An 18,889-nucleotide genomic window follows, 5' to 3' on the forward strand; every position below is an offset into this window, starting at 1 on the left:
CTAGCTACGATTAGATTTATTCTTTTCTTTAAAATTTTACTTACAGGACATTTAATGTCGCATAATTGAAGTTTGTTTAAGCGTTAAAGTAAAATGCAGTTAAGATGTAATGCCTTCCAAAAAAACAACAGAACGTTTAAAAAATATTGAAACAACAGCAACAGCATACTACTCACCCAAAAAGCCGGACAGCCAAGCAATAAATACCAAGTATGAATTGCATGACTTATGCCAATTGCATGGGCCGCAAGCAAAGCGGAAATTAATGAAAATGCTTGCCGATTTTGCAATCAAAGGAGTTAGTTAACATTGAATTGCAGAATAAATTGCAGCAAGCAAGCACGCGAGCCTTTGTTCGAGCGAGAGGAAATAGTAAATAACAAACAGCAGCAACATGAAACATTCTAAACTTATGTTACAGTGCATAAAAGAAGCAAAAGATATTAGAAAACATAAAGTAAATCTACAAATATAAACAATAATAATAAGCGTGAATAAATATTAAAAAAAAACAATAACAACAAAAATAATAATTTTTAGTTTAAGCCTAAAATCTGTGCAATGTTTTGATGATCGATAAGCAAAGCGAAAGAAAACAAAAATAAAAAACGGAAGTAGAATTTATAAAGAAAAAATGCAAATTATTGCAAGAAAATTTCACAGGATTTCGAACATAAAATGAAAGAAGAATTTAACAAAATAAATGCATAATATTAGTTTAAAACAAAGGAAATACTAATTAAACAATGCGTTGCGATGTGGTGTAGGGACGAATAATAAGAATAAGCTGCTTAACTGACCGCATTGTGCTGCTTGTGTTCCACAAACCTTCTTTGCATTTATTATATATAACATAAAGCGTTCATACACATAAACCATTAACATTATTTTATACGCTACAAATGATCGTGAATAAAGGTAGAAAAAAGTAGAGGTATTTAAAAGTATTGAAAAATCATTTAGTGGCTGCAAGCATGAAAATGTATTGGAAAGTGCAACGAGCCTACCGCTTGTTTTTACATTTCATAATAGAGTGAGCAGCACGTGTTTGAGAAAATTGTGTTTTTTTTTTTACTTTTTTTCGTGTATCATCAGTATCAGTTTTAGTGCTATAAATTGTAGAAAAAAATATATGCAATTAAATAAATTGAATAATAATCAAAAATATTTGTGTGTCTTTAAATAAAATTAGTCTTGCTCTATCTATTCCTCACACATGTATATTCACATATCACAAATATTAATTTTTAAATTTGTTTATATTAGGGGCGACTTGAATCTGAAAGAAAAATTTGTATCATAATTCAAATTAGTATTGAAATATTGAATACAACAAAACACAATCAAACTTCCGTGTTTTATGGTATCAGTTGAAAAAAAAACAATGCGAAGTATGCCATGAGTCATAAATGCATCCTGATATTTCATAGACAATTTAATATATTGGTTTAATGAAAGTTCCGAGAATTTTTTTTACCATTAATTTTGCTCTAAGTCGTGATTAAACCCTTTAGACAGCCAAATATTTGAATTCAATTATTATTAAGATGAATTCTCTGAGTGATTAATTGTTTAAAAGAGTTTACTACACAACACCAATTTGAAGTTGACGTCTAGAAAACGTTAAATCGTTTCAAGTTGTTGTATTAAAAGTTTTTATTAAACAAGGATGAAAAGAAAGTAAAAACAATTTGATACAGTAAAGGATGAAAAGAAAGTAAAAACAATTTAATACAGTAAAGCCACGGAATTTCGTGTAATTAATTAACGGAACTTTATATAATATACATATTTATTTGGGTTGTTTTTAATTTTTTTTAACTGAGTGTAAATAATGTACAACAATATATACTCATTTATTTTATGTTTTCTGTTTTTAATAATTGTGATAAGATTTGAAATATTTCTGTTAAATTGTTCATGTAGTTGTTAGAATCGTGGTAAATTCATCTAACATTTTTTTCTTTTAATATCTGGCATTAAAAATTGTTTTTATTTAATTTCGTATTCTCTAATTAAACTTTATTTAGCACCTTATAAAACTGATTCTGAGTATACCACAGCCAGATGCGGGCAGGTACGCTGCTCGGCTGTTTGGCAGGCATAAACAAATTGATAGAGAAATGCGATTGAAGCGTAGCTTATAAACGTCACTGAGTTAACGAAAAGTATTGGTTAGATAAATCTTATGTAATTTTTACTTAAATACCTACAATAATTATTCAAATTTTGTTTACATTTAAATTTTTGCATTTTAGCTAATAGTTTTCATTTCTTATACGGCAATATGGCTTTTGAGGAACACACTTAGATTTGGCATGCGAAATAAAAATTTGTTTGTAATTTGAAATTTTGCGCCAAACAATAGTTGCATATGAATTTTATAAAAAAAAAAATGTATAAAACCCCTTTTTTTATGACTTTTGCTGAAAACTGTAATCAATTTACACTTATTATTTCATCTTGCCGACTTGAGAGATTACTGCATTTGTCCTTAAACAAGATAATGTATTAAAACAACATGCAAAGGCTCACAGACAGCAACGACTGACAGACCAATAATCAAGCAAACCACATGAACGCCCGCGCATACTAAAGCATGCACAGCGTATCCTTAGCAACAGCAATATTTACTTAAGCGTATAACAATGAATCTATTTTTATATAAAATACTTAAAAAAGAGAAGAGCTGAAGGGCATTTACAATTAAGCTGAATATATTAAAAATTACAAAGATTATGAGTATTACGCCTATTTTGAGCAATAATAAAATGCAAAAACCTAAATATAAAAGAGCTCTTGCAGCAATTAAAAATATATAAACGAAAAAATAGGTGAAAGGGAACTTCGAAAAGTATGTATGGTCCCGATAGGTAATTTTCGCTTAACACAAGTAGACGATTGTTTCATTTTAATTTTATGTTCTTAAAAGCTGGTGAGGAACACACGTTGTTGCGTCAAAACAAGTTTCCTTATGCGTATTCGCATCAACAAAATAATAAGAAGAAAATTGCGCTAATTGCAAAATATTTCAAAAAGCTGCGCGAAAGCATTCCGTTTCAAGCTAGCAAAACAAAAAATAAAACATTCAAGAAAAAACCTGATTTCGGAGGAGCAGAAGAAATACAAGTAAATAAATAATTAGTTTGCCAACAACAAACATCACATTTGGGTTGGCACGCCGTCACATTTGCACTACAAAACATTTGACAGCTATTAGAAAAGAAATAAAAAAATGCAATTAGCAACGTGATCGGCACTCAAAAAAATGTATAAATAAAAAAAATCTATTAATAAAATAAAAATAAACTCAGCAACAAAGCAAAATGTAGGCAAACAGGTAAATCTAAAAACTGAAGAAATGAGCTGAAACGATTTAGCATTTAGAAAAATGACGGCGTCGTTCAGTCGTTGACTTTGTGGCGGTTGATGCATTGCAGTCTGCTGCTTAGTTTGCATGGGATTAGCAAAATAAACAAATATGAGATATGCAAGTAATTTATGCAGTATTAGCCGCGTTAATAAATAAACATGTTTTTGTGTACGTACATATGTATGATGAGATCAGTGTTGGATTATACATACATATATAAACATTTAGTAATGATTAAACTTTTCTTGATGACGCATAAGCTGAGGTCATAGGCGAACAGTTTGAGGAATTTATGACGGTATATTATGATGATAAGCGAAAATAAAAAAATAATAAACATATTTAAATTATAACGGGAAATATATGCTTTTAATTAATTTTTTTTTCTATTAGGAAGAGATTTGGTAAGATGAGCATTGGGAGTTAATAAATTTATGCTTGAGTACAATCGCCACAATCCACGATCTAACAGGAGCATTCTCCAAAAATGTATGGAGAATGTTTTATGCATCGTCTACGATGGGTGTTGGCTGGACTCCAATGATGACATTCTGTGGGCGGGAGTTTAAAAATGTGTTAATTGTGTTCCTGTTCCTGTATTATCATCCTTGCAGGAATTACTTGCTGTACACGCTACTCTGTACGAGTACTAGACGACCAGATGAGTCCTGCATAACTCAGAACCGGCCGGCCAATTGCTTTAAATGTCGCCAACATTTTTTTGTCTTTACCCCCAAGTGCTACTGGTGAGCGATTTGAGAACCTTGTTTTGGTTTTGGGCTTTAGTGGAAATTACGGTTGTATATGTCAAGAAGGAGAGCAAACTAGGAAAGGTGACGCTGGGGTTGTTAACTGTCGATATTAGTAGTTTGATCTTTAGTCGTTGTTTGACCTTCTTCGTCCACGTGCTGAACAGGGGCGCCATGGATTTAGTGGCGGAAAATTGAAAGTACCTCGTAGTGAAAAAGCGAGAAAGTCTGAAGAGATAGTCGTTGCTCTTTGAACACAAGTCATGATGTTGTTGTTGTAGCAGGATAAACATTTCCTATATATGTACGGGGAATGCTGCTGGAGTGACAGTTCTTGGTCGAAATAAATCCGCGTCGTTCCGGTAGCGTAGAGCCGACTATTGTGGGAACGAATACAAGTCATCGTCGTCACAGCCGGACGCCAACATCGAGCAATCGTCAGCATATGAAATCAGTGAAACTCCCTTTGGTGGTTAAGGAAGTTTCGAGAAGTAGAAGTGGAAAAGCAAAGGGGAAAAGGACGACACATTGCGAGAGATCGCCATGGACGGATTTGTTTGGCTTGGTCAGCGAAGTTAATTATCTTTGGGGGCGATGCGGACCTGTCCTACAACTGCGCACGCCACAAATAGGAGGAAGGCTTCGGCCAAAGACCAAACGGTTAATTATTATTACTATTATATTTTTTTTCAATGAAGTAATCGATGATGAACCTGACGAAAATAATACTAGTTTTCAAACTGCAGCAACCCTTTCTGGGTGTTTGGTCGAGCTCCTCCTCCTATTTGTGGTGTACGTCTTGATGTTGTTCCACAAATGAAGGAACCTACAGTTTTAAGCCGACTCCGAATGACAGATATTTTTATGAGGACCTTTTTCATGGCAGAAATACACTCGGAGGTTTGCCATTGCCTGCCGAGGGACGACCGCTATTAGAAAAAAACGTTTTCTTTATTTTGGTGATTCACCGAGATTCGAACCTAAGTTCCCTCTGAATACTGAATGGTAGTCACGCACCAATCCATTCGGCTACGGGGGCCTACAAATACTAGGGACGATCAAATTTCCCGTGTTTTCTAAATTTGTAACCGCCGTAGCCACTGCTTCGCGGTTAAAAAAAAAATTAAATGGCGATTCCGATTTCTGGCATGTGCCAGATCGTTGCGATTGGATGTTCGAAAACGAAGTAGTAAACAGCATACATTCAGTGCGTTTGCGGTGGCAATTTCATGCGAAAACGAATTGTAGCACACGAAAGATAGACTTTTTTGTTTAGGAACATTTGACTTTGTACTTATACAGCACAACTGACTTTCAGGAAGTCAGCCATTTTTTCCTTCCGATTTGCTAGTTAGAACGTCAAAGTGACCTGCTTCGTTGTTTGCTTATATTCTCATTGAAATTTTGACATTCGGACGGTCAAATTACAGAAACAAAAAACATGGAAAAAATTATAGAATACAAGATTGCACCTTTCCATTTGCCGTGACGTCTGTACAACGAATAATAAACAAACAATAAGAGGAGAAAGAGTAAGGGCAAGCTAGTGGAAACTGTCAAACACAAAATATGATCGGCGAAAAAACTGAATTTGAGGTATTGCTATAATACGTGATTCACAATTTAACACGCGGCTCTTCATTTATATTATTTTGTTAATTTCAAAGCAAGGCGAATCTATTAAAGGTGGAGTTGGTAAATCAGCTGAGTTGTTTTTTTTTTCTTTAGCTGTATCCATGTGGCTGTCAGCACAGGAAAAAAACAAGGCGAATTAATTTTTTATTTTCCACTTTTCCAATACTTTGCCGTGACAATGAGATGTTTTGCGCCAGAGCAAATCGTTAGCGGAAGCCAATTTTGTGGGAATTAATTAATCTTTCTTTTAATCAGAAGCTACCGGCTTATTCCGACGTTTTTCTTCTAACAAACGATCAACTGTAAGCTAGTGAGCCAAAACCTAGAGTAGTGAAATCAAACAGAAATATATTCTATTTTATTTAATATTTTTATTTATGAAATATATAAGGGCGGCAATAAGTTTTACTTGCTTACGTTTTGCTAATAAAAACATGTTTCATTTACGGTAGACAAATGACATTTGAAGGATGCAAATGATTTTGGTATCTCTGAAAAGGCTTCTCAGTAAACATTTTGAACTTTATCCCATCACTCTTATTTTGTTATTTAACTGTTTCATGGATTTTACAGATTTTCACAGATTTTATTCCTAAAAACATAGGAACTGACTAAATATTTTTACTATTAATTTGACGATTATTTATATTTTCTCGCAGTAATACTTTTCCAATTTAAAAATTTAAACAAAGCCTTTTTATATTTAAAAATATATTGATTTTTCTCCGTGCACTTATATTAATAAAAAAATGTATATGTAGAAATTATGCGCGCTTCAATATGTTTGTAGCCTTAATAATAAACGATTAAAACAAACTAAAAACATAATTTAATACAATTAAACATTACAACTATTTATAGAGAGTGGTTTAGTTTGCCTCTTTAACCACAGATGGTACCGCTAAATTTTGTATCGGTATTACCATATTAAAAGGATACTGCAATAGTTCAGCGCAAGAGGGACGTTTTTTTGGATTATGCTGCAGGCAATTTTTTGCCATCTGAAACAAATGGAAACAAGACGATACATATTATTTTTTAAGAGCTTAAGCCTAACAAATTTAAAATATTGTGTATAGGGGAAACGGCTTTAATTTTAAATATTTTTATTTTAAGAGGATTGGATTGGAAGGGAATCTTATGTTTGCGATCACAAACAATGTTTTTTTTCAAGAAATCTATTTTTGGTTTAAAAATACGAAATAATAAATATTTTCAACAAATATCAGAATATAATTACAACATATATATATATATATATATACATATATATTTTTATATATATTATTTAAATTACCAATTTAACAACCAATCTTTTTTTCAAAATTTAAAGAATTTTCAAAAATATTTACATGGACAAGCATTGCTGGATAATAGAGTGGTATGGTTGGATACTCGATGGTTGTCGTCGGACTTGTAATTGCATTAATTTTGGCATAGATGTTTTTAATATGCGAGAAAGGTGTGCGTTTATAAAGTAGCAGGAATAGTATACAGCCAAGCGACCAAACATCAGATTTGGTTGATATCTAAAAAATCGCAGTTGGTTACAGTTGTAAAACTATGATTGTATTTATGCATTTTTAGGTTATATATTTTAGAATGTTTGCTACCTTTATCTTTGGCTGATTACTGCGCATCGGACTAGATCCAGTTGATGTGTCGGTAAGTGCTTCCGGGCTAATGTAATTAAACGTACCGGCTTGTGAGAACTTTATAATACTTGTTGAGTCCAGTGCAATGTTGCTGGCAATACCAAAGTCTATTAGTTTTAAACGACCATTAATCATCAAGAAGTTGGCGGGTTTCAGGTCTGAATGAATAACACCTTTAGAATAAACATATTGTTGATAAATTAAGATGCCAAGCAATACGAATTTTTTATCTTACCATTTTGGTGTATGTAGTTGACTGCTTGCAACATTTGATACCAAAAATTCATAAGTACGTATAATGGCAGGTTTGTGGTATATGTTTGCAAAATCTTGTGCAGATCTGAGTCGCCTTTTTCCATAACCAAATAGAGTCGAGATTCTTTCCGCAAAAGTTGACTATGTAATAGGCGTGTGAAAAATTAGATGTTCATAAATATACAAGGATGCCGGTTATATTTATACTCACTACTCATAGAGAGCCACCACACAGACATTGCCTTGAAGTTTTGCCAACAATTTGGTTTCGTTGAGGTAGCCTTCAACCACAACTGGATCACCCCGTAAATCAACGACCTAAAAAATATATTACATTTTTTAATGTACTGCTAATTAAAATCGTGTTTTGTTTTTAATTATCAATTTACTTTTAATGCGCACTCTTTTCCATCAGCATTTCTCTGCGCCAAGTATACAGAACTAGAGCCGCCACATCCAATTTTCTTCACAATTGTGTAATCTGCATTATTAATTCGCAAAATTCCATCTTTTTCATCTGCTGAAGCGCTCTTTTCTTGCGTTATCATGTTCGATTGCTGCTTTTCCTTTGATTCTTCAGGCTTTTCTGATGCACAGAATGCACTCTCTAATGACTTTTTTGACTTCACCTTTTGTGACTGTTGGTCTTTGACATTTCGCTGGTCACCGAGTGGCGTATTTTCAGCAGTATTAGGTGTGTTTCTCGTTCCGTTTATGCTATCACAAAGTGATAGCGTAATACTATCATTGGGAAGGCACATAACGGGTGCGCGCGTTATAGCCATTGGCGTTTGAAACAGCACCTTCTGAGAGCGGAATTCATTTGCTAGCGCTGAACGCGTTTTTTGCGATTGGGTTGAACACAAGCCACGAGGTCTCCGTTGAACAGAGAAAGAGCGTACTTGTGGGGTGGCGAATTGTGCGTCAGCAGTTTGGCTATTTGTGGGTGCTATGGAAACGTCAGATGGCGGACCAACTGATGCACTGTTATTTTTTCGAAGGGGAGTTTCTAAATCTACGGGCTTTGCGTGCTGCTGCGTTGTGGGATCCGAGTGAAAACGCTGCAATACACCCAATGCTCTGCTACCAACATTGGCACGGTTAACTTCCTTGCCAGTGTTTTCGTTAGCCACTATGTCCTCTTGTATGCTTTGCAGTGGACACGATGTATCTGTTCGACTTGGATGTGTTTTTCTGGCTGTACTGGCGGCATTTGGTTGTAAACTGCCAACCGATGGCAGCGGTGGCTCTTCTTCATTTTCTTTGTCCTCTGTACGAATATCCAACTTATGAAATTCCGAAAGGAATGATGGACTATCGACATCACGCTTTTCCTTAACTGCTGATTGTGGGCCAGGTGTTTTCAGTACAGAACTGTCGGCAGGGCTCATGATAAATGAATCGTTTAAAATAGCGCAATTGAGATTGTCAGTTTTTGGGTTCTCCTCTTCTTCGGATTCATCTGAATCCAGTGTTGGTAATTCCGAGCTGCGCTTGGGGCTGGGATAAATAACTTGTAAAATTAAGAAAAGTACAATTGTATTGCTTCACTTACAACATTCGCATATTACTGAAAGCCCCAAAGCTCTTTGAAGGAGCACCAACAACACCTGAATTATTTCGAGAGGTAACATTTTGGAGCTCATCTTTGCTCGGCTGTCTAATAATTTAATAATTATATGAGTAGGAGTAAACAATATTCATCGTGTCATATTTGTATTACTTATTGAGATCGTCTTCATCAGAGTCTGGTTCCAAGGCAGGCAAATCTTTCACTCTACGCGGATAATGAAAAGACATTAATATAATGTTTTAACACGAAATTTTCTTATAAATGATAGAGTATCAAAAATGATACAATTAATAGAATCAAAATCAAAATTAAAGAAATGACAGTTGATATTACAAATGAGATAGACAAAAGATGCAACTGCGAAACCTAGCGTGAAAATTTATGAACAGTTTGAGAGCCGATGAGTTCAATACTAACCCTTGCAGAATATGTCAGCGTTCTATTCTATAATACTGACAGAAAACATTGATGTCAATGAAATGATGTTGACGAAATAATGGATATCTGCACTGATGTGGTAAAAAACTATACCGCAGCAATCAAGAATGATAGATTACTAGCTTTGGCCAATCTAGTATGGTGAAAATCAAAATGGAGCCCGCAATTTTTGCTGCCACGGCATCAGTTTCTCGGCAACCGAATTCTGCTCGCTTATTTCACATACTCGCCCAATCACTCATAGTTCAGACGGCTACGAAGAACCATGAGCGAATATTGTGTTGATTTTTTTCGTATATCACCAATACAATTTCAGTTTTTTCGCAAACAAACCACTGACGTAGCCAATCAGCTGATTCTTTCAAACTTGCTGAGAACCGTTTAAATTCCTGATCTGAATTTTTTTCATCGTGGCAGCAATCACAATTGCCTGTATTTTTATCAATCCCTGAGCTCGGTACTCCTATCACTAAACTATTAAATTGAAATAATTATTTACAAGATCATTCGAATTTGTAAGAAATTAAAGATTTGAGGGCGCCTTTAGAAACTGAGCGTGATTTTTTTTAAATAAGAAAATTTAACACAAATGGAAGGAAGTAAGCAAGCGTGAAAGTGAAGCCAACATATAAAGGCTGTTCGTTTAATATTGGGAAACTTTAAATGTCTAATACAGCTCTTTGTAACTTTTTTGGTTTCGATTTTTTTGGCTTTTCAGTTCATCATGAGCACGGACAACATTTGAAAGTTGTTCAAATTTATTTTGGAACTATAACTCAATTCCAAATTATAATCCACAATCCATAAAAACTGTGACTTGTCTCCTTCAGATTTGTTTTTATTTATGGAGATATGTAAGGTCACATGCCTACGCTGGTAAGCCCGAACAATTGAGTAAATCATTAGTAATAATTGAGAGCTTCAAAGCCAGCAATCGAATTGTTATTGTCACTATACAGCTCGATTTACGGCGAAGCGTGTGAGCGTGTAAGCTGCTACTTTCTTTTTCGAGATTTTGACTATCCGTTGGCGTCAGCGCTGCAGATATATCACTTGTTCATAAATATTCAGTGAATGGCTTGGTAATATTGTAATTATAAGATTTGTGATTTTTAAATTAAGCAAACCAATAAGAATGAATTGTCGCATGTTAAATTGCGAAAGCAAGAGAGTATGTGTGGGCGTGTATAATTCATTGTGTTTGGCAGTTTTGTATTTTTCGTATTTCTGCAGCGCTGACGTCACAGCGTATTTGGAAGGCGCTTGTATTCTATCATTCTTACGTTTTGAACGCACCGTGGCGTCTTTCACATGATCGAAATAATATTAAAACTTTAACGCAATAAAATTATACTTTTCTATGGGAGTTAAAAATTTATTTATTGTTTTAATTCGATTTAAGCTTCATCGACTCTAAAAAACATCCTTCACAATATTATAAAAGTTGAATTGGCAACCCTGTTTAAAAATGCCGCTAAATGCGTATGACATTCATGAATAGTATACAAAACATGGTATATTACAAAACTAGAAATCGGTAAACAAAGAAAGAGTATTGGAAAAATCTTAATGCTTTTTCATTAAATCGTTCACACTGCACGTAATCAATCAACCAGCAAAGTGCGAAAAATAGTGCAGAAATAAAATAAAGCTAAAGACAATTGTAATCAATTTCCGTGCCTTTGTGGCAGCGATAAGCTAATGCGCACATAAGCCCTGTAAACAGCGAAGTTGAGTCAGCGTCTTTAGTTGTTCATATGGTCAGTTTGGGACCAAATTTCAACGCAAATAGGGTAAGAATACAAAGAAAATTGTAGACAAATTAGTTAGTGACACCCGTTTGATATGGAAGCAAATAATAGCATTTTGCGTAACCGGCAGAAGCCTGTATGTGTATCGTATTGGGGCAAAGGAAAGGCGCCCATGTCCAATTGACATACATTTATGTAGATGGAATGCATTTTTCCTCTTGAGATTCCATACCCTACATTACTTAAATTTTTATTCAGCAGGGTGCTCAGTACATGAATATGGGTGATAATCGAACATCAACTACTAGTGGCGCTATCGTGGGTGTGGGTGCAAGCAGCTTGGGAAATGATACACAGGAGCTGCTCGACCCAGTTTTGAGCTCGAACACAGATGGATCCTTTAAATCGCTTAAAACTATACCGTCTTTTAGGTAAGTTTTAAATTTGAAACAATAAAGATTGGATTTATCTTTACTTCGGCTCTATTTGGAGGAAATAACACTTAAATAAAACAATATCGATGAATGTAGTTCCCACGACAGTCGGTTCTACGTAACCGGAACGACCCGGATTTATATCCGGCCAAGGACTGTCACTTCAGCACTATTCCTCGTATATGCACGGGGAATGTTTATGCTGCTACAACAACAATGTAGTTTTAAGATCTTAATTACCAATATATGTATTGGTTACTGCAAAAGCAAAGAACAATGCCGGTACCGTGCGTAATACTAACAACATTCATAGAGCAGTAGGTGAATAGATTTGTATTGCGTACCGAATTATAGCCACATTTGATGTAAAGTGTTTCAACCCACTTTATCGATTTGATTACAAATTTGTATTAGATGTTGGTGAATCAAAATATATTATGACTCGAACGAATGTTTGTTTTTCTGCTTATTGTGGTTCTTCCGTTTATTGTCATTTAACTTTTTGATAATGATATTTTTGTAGTATGTAGTCAAGAAGAATAATGGTTATTTAACTTATTATTTATTTATTTTTTTGTTAAATATGCTTTGTTGTTAGTATTCAGTAAGAACAATTGTTCATTGATTTCAGAATAAATATACTTTTGTTGTCACTAAGATCAATTGTTCATTGGTTTCAGAATAAATACCATAAATAAATAGTATCCAAATGCATAGATAGGTGGCATCAACGCCTGTACACATCAAAAATGTTCAATAAGCATACATTTAAAAATGTATATTTATTCATGCTAAATTTTTGACGTGATAACGTCTTATAATTCGATTTAACAGGCTGCACGCACGAAAAAATGTGTCGTTACCTTGCTCATTACTGTTCATATGTAGTTACCTTGCTCATTACTGTTCATATGTAGTTACCTTGCTCATATTAGTGTTACCTTGCTCATTACTGTTCATATGTAGTTACCTTGCTCATATTAGTGTTACCTTGCTCATTACTGTTCATATGTAGTTACCTTGCTCATTGCATTGAATGAACTGCAAGCGAAAGAGCGGAAGGAACGACAAAGCAAACAAAGCAAACGAACGGCAACGTTCGACATCTTGCTCTCCCCTACTTAAGTGAGCGTATATATGTATGTATGTATATGCGCATATGTACATATATAAATTCACGTATTTGTATTGGCATATGCCTTCTTATTGATTATTATTATTTTGATTTACTTGAAGAATTTCAAATAAAACCAAGTTTGTTAATAATACCTGTTGTTTTAATGTTATTATTATTAAAAAATGTATGGTAATATTTACCATATCTATACTAATATTATAAAGAGGAAAACTTTGTTTGTTTGGTTGTAATGAATAGGCTCAAAAACTACTGGACCGATTTTAAAAATTCTTTCACCATTCGAAAGCTACATCACGAGTAACAAGGATTATATTTTATTTTGGAAATAGGGCTCGAGATATAGGTCAAAACGTGGACCCGGGTAACCTTCGGATGTGTATGTACAATATGGGTATCAAATGAAAGCTGTTGATAAGTGTTTTAATACGGGGTAATTTTCATACCTATTGATGACTAGGGTCTCGAAATATATGCCAAAACGTGGACCCGCCGTGTCTTTGAACCGAATTAAACCAAACTTACACACATTGTTAAGTAGATATTGAAGATGATTTCCGTATAGTTTGAATACCTATTGGTAGATAGGGTCTCGAGATATAGGTCAAAACGTTGACCCGGGTAACCTTCGGATGTGTATGTACAATATGGGTATCAAATGGAAGCTGTTGGTGAATGCTTTAGTTCAGAGTATTTCCATCCGTTCCGTGACTAGGGTCTCGAGATAGAGACCAAAACGTGGACCCTAGAATGTGTTTGTACAATATGGATATCAAATGAAAGCTGTTGATAAGTGTTTTAATACGGGGTAATTTTCATACCTATTGATGACTAGGGTCTCGAAATATATGCCAAAACGTGGACCCGCCGTGTCTTTGAACCGAATTAAACCAAACTTACACACATTGTTAAGTAGGTATTGAAGATGATTTCCGTATAGTTTGAATACCTATTGGTAGATAGGATCTCGAGATATAGGTCAAAACGTTGACCCGGGTAACCTTCGGATGTGTATGTACAATATGGGTATCAAATGGAAGCTGTTGGTGAATGCTTTAGTTCAGAGTATTTCCATCTGCTCCGTGACTAGGGTCTCGAGATAGAGACCAAAACGTGGACCCTAGAATGTGTTTGTACAATATGGATATCAAATGAAAGCTGTTGATAAGTGCTTTAATACGGGGTAATTTTCATACCTATTGATGACTAGGGTCTCGAAATATATGCCAAAACGTGGACCCGCCGTGTCTTTGAACCGAATTAAACCAAACTTACACACATTGTTAAGTAGGTATTGAAGATGATTTCCGTATAGTTTGAATACCTATTGGTAGATAGGGTCTCAAGATATAGGTGAAAACGTGGACCCGGGTAACCTTCGGACGTGTATGTACAATATGGGTATCAAATGAAAGCTGTTGGTGAATGCTTTAGTACAGAGTATTTTTCATGCCGCTCCGTGACTGGGGTCTCGAGATATAGGTCAAAACGTGGACCCGGGTAACCTTTGGTTGTGTATGTACAATATGGATATCAAATGAAAGCTGTTGATAAGTGCTTTAATACGGGGTAATTTGTTATGTTATGTAATGTAATGTAATGTTATGATATGGTATGTTATGTTATGTTATGTTATGTTATGTTATGTTATATTATGTTATGTTATGTTATGTTATGTTATGTTATGTTATGTTATGTTATGTTATGTTATGTTATGTTATGTTATGTTATGTTATGTTATGTTATGTTATGTTATGTTATGTTATGTTATGTTATGTTATGTTATGTTATGTTATGTTATGTTATGTTATGTTATGTTATGTTATGTTGTGTTGTGTTGTGTTATGTTATGTTATGTTATGTTATGTTAAAGTATATTATGTTATGTTAATGTTAACGCATTCTCTATATCCATACAAAATATCTATCAAACAAATAAAATTAAAATTTTCTTTTGAAAATGCAACCATTCAATCAGTATTTTCTTATGACGTTATCACGTTAAGCTATCGTCAGTAAACCGACTTTACAGACAACCTCTTTTTTTTCGTTCAGGTTTTATAAAATTATAGTTTTATTGTAGAACAAAAACTTTATAAATCTATGTTCAAACGTTGCTCAAAATTCACTATAATTAAACAAAATTCAAAAACAATCGTCAAAATATTCATCCAATTCAATTTTAGTGGAAAGTGTAAGTTGTAAGTCGCTCAAAAATCCCGTTGATCTTTGACAATTTTTTTCATATGGTTTGAGAATTTTCTTCCTTAAAGTACGTTCACATGTGCAGTAATTAGCAATAAATCCACAAAATTAATCTACCCGTTCACATATGGCAGATTACCTGCAAAATTGACAATGAGTTGAAATATTGTTTTGAAAGGTTTTTCTACATAGAAATTTGGTGCAATATTTTGGAGTTTTTGGATTGTTTAATTACAATTAATGATATGAAGAAAAGACAAGGAAAAGCAAAAGCTAATTTAACTGCGCAATTGGCTGGAGGAAATCCGTAAACGACGTCTACTGAGGTTGCAAAAAATATGGCGTGCGAAATCCGAGATTACATTTTATGATAAGCAATATAAGATCAAAGCGTCACGGCATACGCTTTTTTCTTTAATATGAATGCATAATTAGTAATATCTAACAAAAATTATATTAGAATTATGTATACAAACCATTTTTCTTTGCCGGCATCCATTGTATTAAGTTTTTACTTTGACGTTTCTTCTTCCATTCGTAAAAATAATTATCGATAACACAGGGTTGTATGTAAAAAAGTATGGTTATAATCTAGGATTATTTAATAATCTCAAAATTTCGGTAGAGAAATTTTGTATGGATAATCTCGCTTTTTAATTACGGATTGGGGCTTAAGCGCGAACAAGTAGATAATTTACTTATATGTCAACGTATTATTAGCACAAGTTTGGAAATCTTTCAAAAATTGAATAGGCACATTGAATACATATCCAGAATTATGTATTCTAAAAAGTCTGGTTAAAAATTTTGATCATAAAATTTCGAAATTCGTTTAATTTTTGCGAATTTGGTCCAAAATTTGGAACTTTGATTTATAAGGTACGACATATAGTATAGGTATAGGTACATATATTTTTTAATTAACTAAAAAAATTTACCATGAAAAATATTGCGAATTTAATTTAGCACTAGCAGTGCTATCGACTCTGCCATTTATCGTTTCCACGACAGTCAGTTCTACGTTACCGAAACGACCCGGATTTGTATCCGGTCAAGGACTGTCACTCCAGCAGCATTCCCCGTATGTAGGTACTGGGAATGTTTATGCTGCTACAACTACAACAACTCTGCCATTTATAGATCTGCATATAATTTATATTTAAAATTTTTAAATGTTGAACAAAATGTTATTCTTGCTGTAGTAGCATTTTCGATCATTCCCATTTCCTTCCATATGTGGCTTAAGCGCTTCTGGTGCCAGATACATAGTATTTTATATAGTTCGTTTTATTAAGTTCTTGTATTAGTGTTTTAAATTTTGTATTAAATCATTTTGTTGTATTACTAATGTAATTCTTTGTAGCTTTATGAGTCAGAAGTCAGAATATATATGTTCACTGTTGTTGTTGTTGCCCATACATAAACGAGGAATGCAGCTGAATGTTCACGGTCTATGTCGGCGGTATCAATATTATTGCACCTGCCCTGACCTATCCCACTGAAAATATGAAAACACAAATATATTTCTGATTGATATTTATTTCATATTGAAATTATATATTATAATCTTTTCTTATAGCATTCATTTGTTGATTTCGAATGTAATCTCATTTGTTGGTATTTTGCTTGCTGCTGCATGGCCGGAGGACAAACGTTGCGAAGCGTACTTTATTATGCTATACTTACGTGCTACGTTTTGGGTGATAACTTTTGTAAGTACATATAACAGACAAATGCACTCATTAAATATCATAATTAATGATGCCATTTTACAAGCATGCAAATTCACGCGATTGTATTATATAATTCTGCTTTTCATTCTAATGACAGCTATTCGATCACCTGATTAAAAAACAGCACGATGATTTGCGCATGAATGGCTATCATGAATTCCACCGCGCCACTGCCGTGCAGAAGGGTTTACCACTGATTGTGGTATCATTATGGAACTCCATGCTATTGGCTGTGCAAGCAGGCATACATCACTACTATGGCGTGAATTTCTGGCAACATTGCGCACAAGGTTTCCTCTCACCCGTCTCGTATGTTGTAGGCTTCAACATGCTCGAAACGTTTGTACTAAGTGCAACTCATGGTTGCTATATTTGTGAGTGCGCTGTTTATTTAAAACATCTGTCAACTTGAAAATTTGTTAATGGAAATATTGTTTAATTACTCCAGCTAAAGTACGTAAATTTAACAAAGCTGCACCACCGCCCGACGCACTACGCGGCGGTAATAACGCCTCCGGTTCTTTGGGACTAATGCAACCTGGAGGTAATACGGCTGAACTATTGGAGAAACAGGCAAGTCTTATCAAAGATAAACAAATTAAAAATTTCAATAATATGTCAATTTCGATTTTTACTCTTTTCCAGGCCGATCTCATTGCCTACCTGAAGGACCACAATCAGAAACTCAACCAGAAATTGCACCAAATGCAGCTGACTGCGCGCACTGTGAATTTGACACATTAATGCAGTTGAAGGGCATACAAAATATTCTAAATGAAAATTAAGTTAGTTTCGGTACATCTGCTTTTCTTTAAAGTGAATATTCTCTATAATGTTCAATACTATATACTTAACCTATAACTTGTTGCAATCTGTATTATTACAAAATGTTATTACGCACTAATTCAGTTTTACTCCTTTTATCGACTACTAACAATTTTATGGGTAACTATTTTATACACTTCAAATAATGTCGATTTTATCGAAAACAACACAAATTTGGCGTATCACTTGAAATTACATATATATATATAGTATAGATATATGTAATTATTATTTTTTGAATATATAGTAAAGAAAATATTACTAATACATATTTATCTATGCAAAGTGCGCATATGAAATTTATTACAATCACTATTTAACAAATGTAGTTTACTTGTAGTTACTTGCAAGAATTACATATTCGAAAAATTGGGACTGATGTTTTACTGTATTTAAATAAACTTATAAGAACATAATTTATGTTTTTTTTTAATTTAAGTTAAACTGACAGTCAATGAAGTGCTTAGAGCTAAACTTTTGTATCACTTATTATTGGTTATTCATAAACTTTACAAGTTTCTCTAGAAAGAAAAAAAAAAAAAAATAGTGGAAACATAATAATTCTTCATCCAAATCTCTATTCATACTTATTCAAGAGGTATTACATGTAAAGTGGCGAAATAAGCTCATTTTATTAGAAATATCAAAAATATACTAAAAATTCTATGAGCCGGTTAAATATTATATATTGTACCAAAAAAAACTCCCATTTCCATTGTCCTGGGCGATCGTCCTTTCGTTTTTCCTACCGAAGGTATCATCCCTGACACTTGATAGAACCTGAGCCAGCTCGCGGGTACATCAGGAGGCATCTCTGCAACTACCCTGACGAGATCCAGAAAAAAACATATTTACAACTACTGGATCGGACAGTATACAAACAAAACGACATTCATCGGGAGACACTTACCACTTAACTAAGCTCCCGACTCTGAATGCCGTCATCGGAGTCCAACCACCACCTATTGCAGACGAAGAGCTTCAGCAGCCCCGCGAGACCTGCATAACTTTGGCCCGATTGCGCTCTGGATACTGTAGCAGAATCGACCCCGGCATACCCAATATATGTATGTTCAGCATGTGAAGGCACACTGCATTACACTAACCACCTTTTCACATGCTCCTTCA

General features: G+C 34.1%; 3 protein-coding genes across 7 annotated transcripts in view; 2 read left to right on the plus strand and 1 right to left on the minus strand.

The window, feature by feature from the left end:
- Positions 1-3,733, plus strand: part of LOC129239453 (ribosome-binding protein 1) — a 28,447-nt gene extending 24,714 nt beyond the window's left edge. For all 3 annotated transcript variants that reach the window (XM_054874952.1, XM_054874969.1, XM_054874962.1), the window contains one exon: positions 47-3,733. In XM_054874952.1, coding sequence (XP_054730927.1) covers positions 47-55 — 9 coding nt within the window. In that variant the 3' untranslated portion in view covers positions 56-3,733. The remainder of the gene's footprint in view (positions 1-46) is intronic.
- A 2,421-nt stretch (positions 3,734-6,154) lies between these two features.
- LOC129235546 (dual specificity protein kinase Ttk) lies at positions 6,155-9,555 on the minus strand. Of its 2 annotated transcripts, none has more exons than XM_054869442.1 (8): positions 9,391-9,555; positions 9,223-9,327; positions 8,057-9,167; positions 7,879-7,985; positions 7,648-7,808; positions 7,371-7,570; positions 7,110-7,286; positions 6,155-6,758 (listed from the first exon to the last, which is right to left on the minus strand). In XM_054869442.1, the coding sequence occupies exons 1-8, from the start codon at positions 9,465-9,467 to the stop codon at positions 6,627-6,629; spliced, it is 2,070 nt and encodes a 689-aa protein (XP_054725417.1). In that variant the 5' UTR covers positions 9,468-9,555; the 3' UTR covers positions 6,155-6,626. The 2 variants fall into 2 exon arrangements, with proteins under 2 accessions (XP_054725417.1, XP_054725416.1); XM_054869441.1 differs by having other exon boundaries at positions 7,371-7,585.
- Positions 9,556-11,204: 1,649 nt separating this feature from the next.
- LOC129253406 (transmembrane protein 192) lies at positions 11,205-17,946 on the plus strand. 2 transcript variants are annotated; one of them, XM_054891768.1, is made up of 6 exons: positions 11,205-11,471; positions 11,688-11,860; positions 16,783-16,915; positions 17,034-17,310; positions 17,385-17,509; positions 17,582-17,946. In XM_054891768.1, the coding sequence occupies exons 1-6, from the start codon at positions 11,436-11,438 to the stop codon at positions 17,678-17,680; spliced, it is 843 nt and encodes a 280-aa protein (XP_054747743.1). In that variant the 5' UTR covers positions 11,205-11,435; the 3' UTR covers positions 17,681-17,946. The 2 variants fall into 2 exon arrangements, with proteins under 2 accessions (XP_054747743.1, XP_054747744.1); XM_054891769.1 differs by having other exon boundaries at positions 11,691-11,860.
- Positions 17,947-18,889: the final 943 nt, after the last annotated feature.

The sequence above is a fragment of the Anastrepha obliqua genome, chromosome 1 (assembly GCF_027943255.1).
Source record: "Anastrepha obliqua isolate idAnaObli1 chromosome 1, idAnaObli1_1.0, whole genome shotgun sequence".
NCBI classification, from domain to species: domain Eukaryota; kingdom Metazoa; phylum Arthropoda; class Insecta; order Diptera; family Tephritidae; genus Anastrepha; species Anastrepha obliqua.

Bases quoted from the DNA above. Each gene is read 5' to 3' on its own strand.
- LOC129253406 (XM_054891768.1), top strand. From the start codon at position 11,436: ATGGTCAGTTTGGGACCAAATTTCAACGCAAATAGG. The intron at 11,861-16,782 runs GTAAGTTTTAAA...CTTTTCTTATAG, and splicing joins AAAACTATACCGTCTTTTAG to CATTCATTTGTTGATTTCGA. The intron at 17,311-17,384 runs GTGAGTGCGCTG...TAATTACTCCAG, and splicing joins AACTCATGGTTGCTATATTT to CTAAAGTACGTAAATTTAAC.
- LOC129235546 (XM_054869441.1), bottom strand. From the start codon at position 9,467: ATGTCTTTTCATTATCCGCGTAGAGTGAAAGATTTGCCTGCCTTGGAA. The intron at 7,986-8,056 runs GTAAATTGATAA...TATATTTTTTAG, and splicing joins GAAAAGAGTGCGCATTAAAA to GTCGTTGATTTACGGGGTGA. The intron at 7,809-7,878 runs GTGAGTATAAAT...CCTATTACATAG, and splicing joins GTGGTGGCTCTCTATGAGTA to TCAACTTTTGCGGAAAGAAT.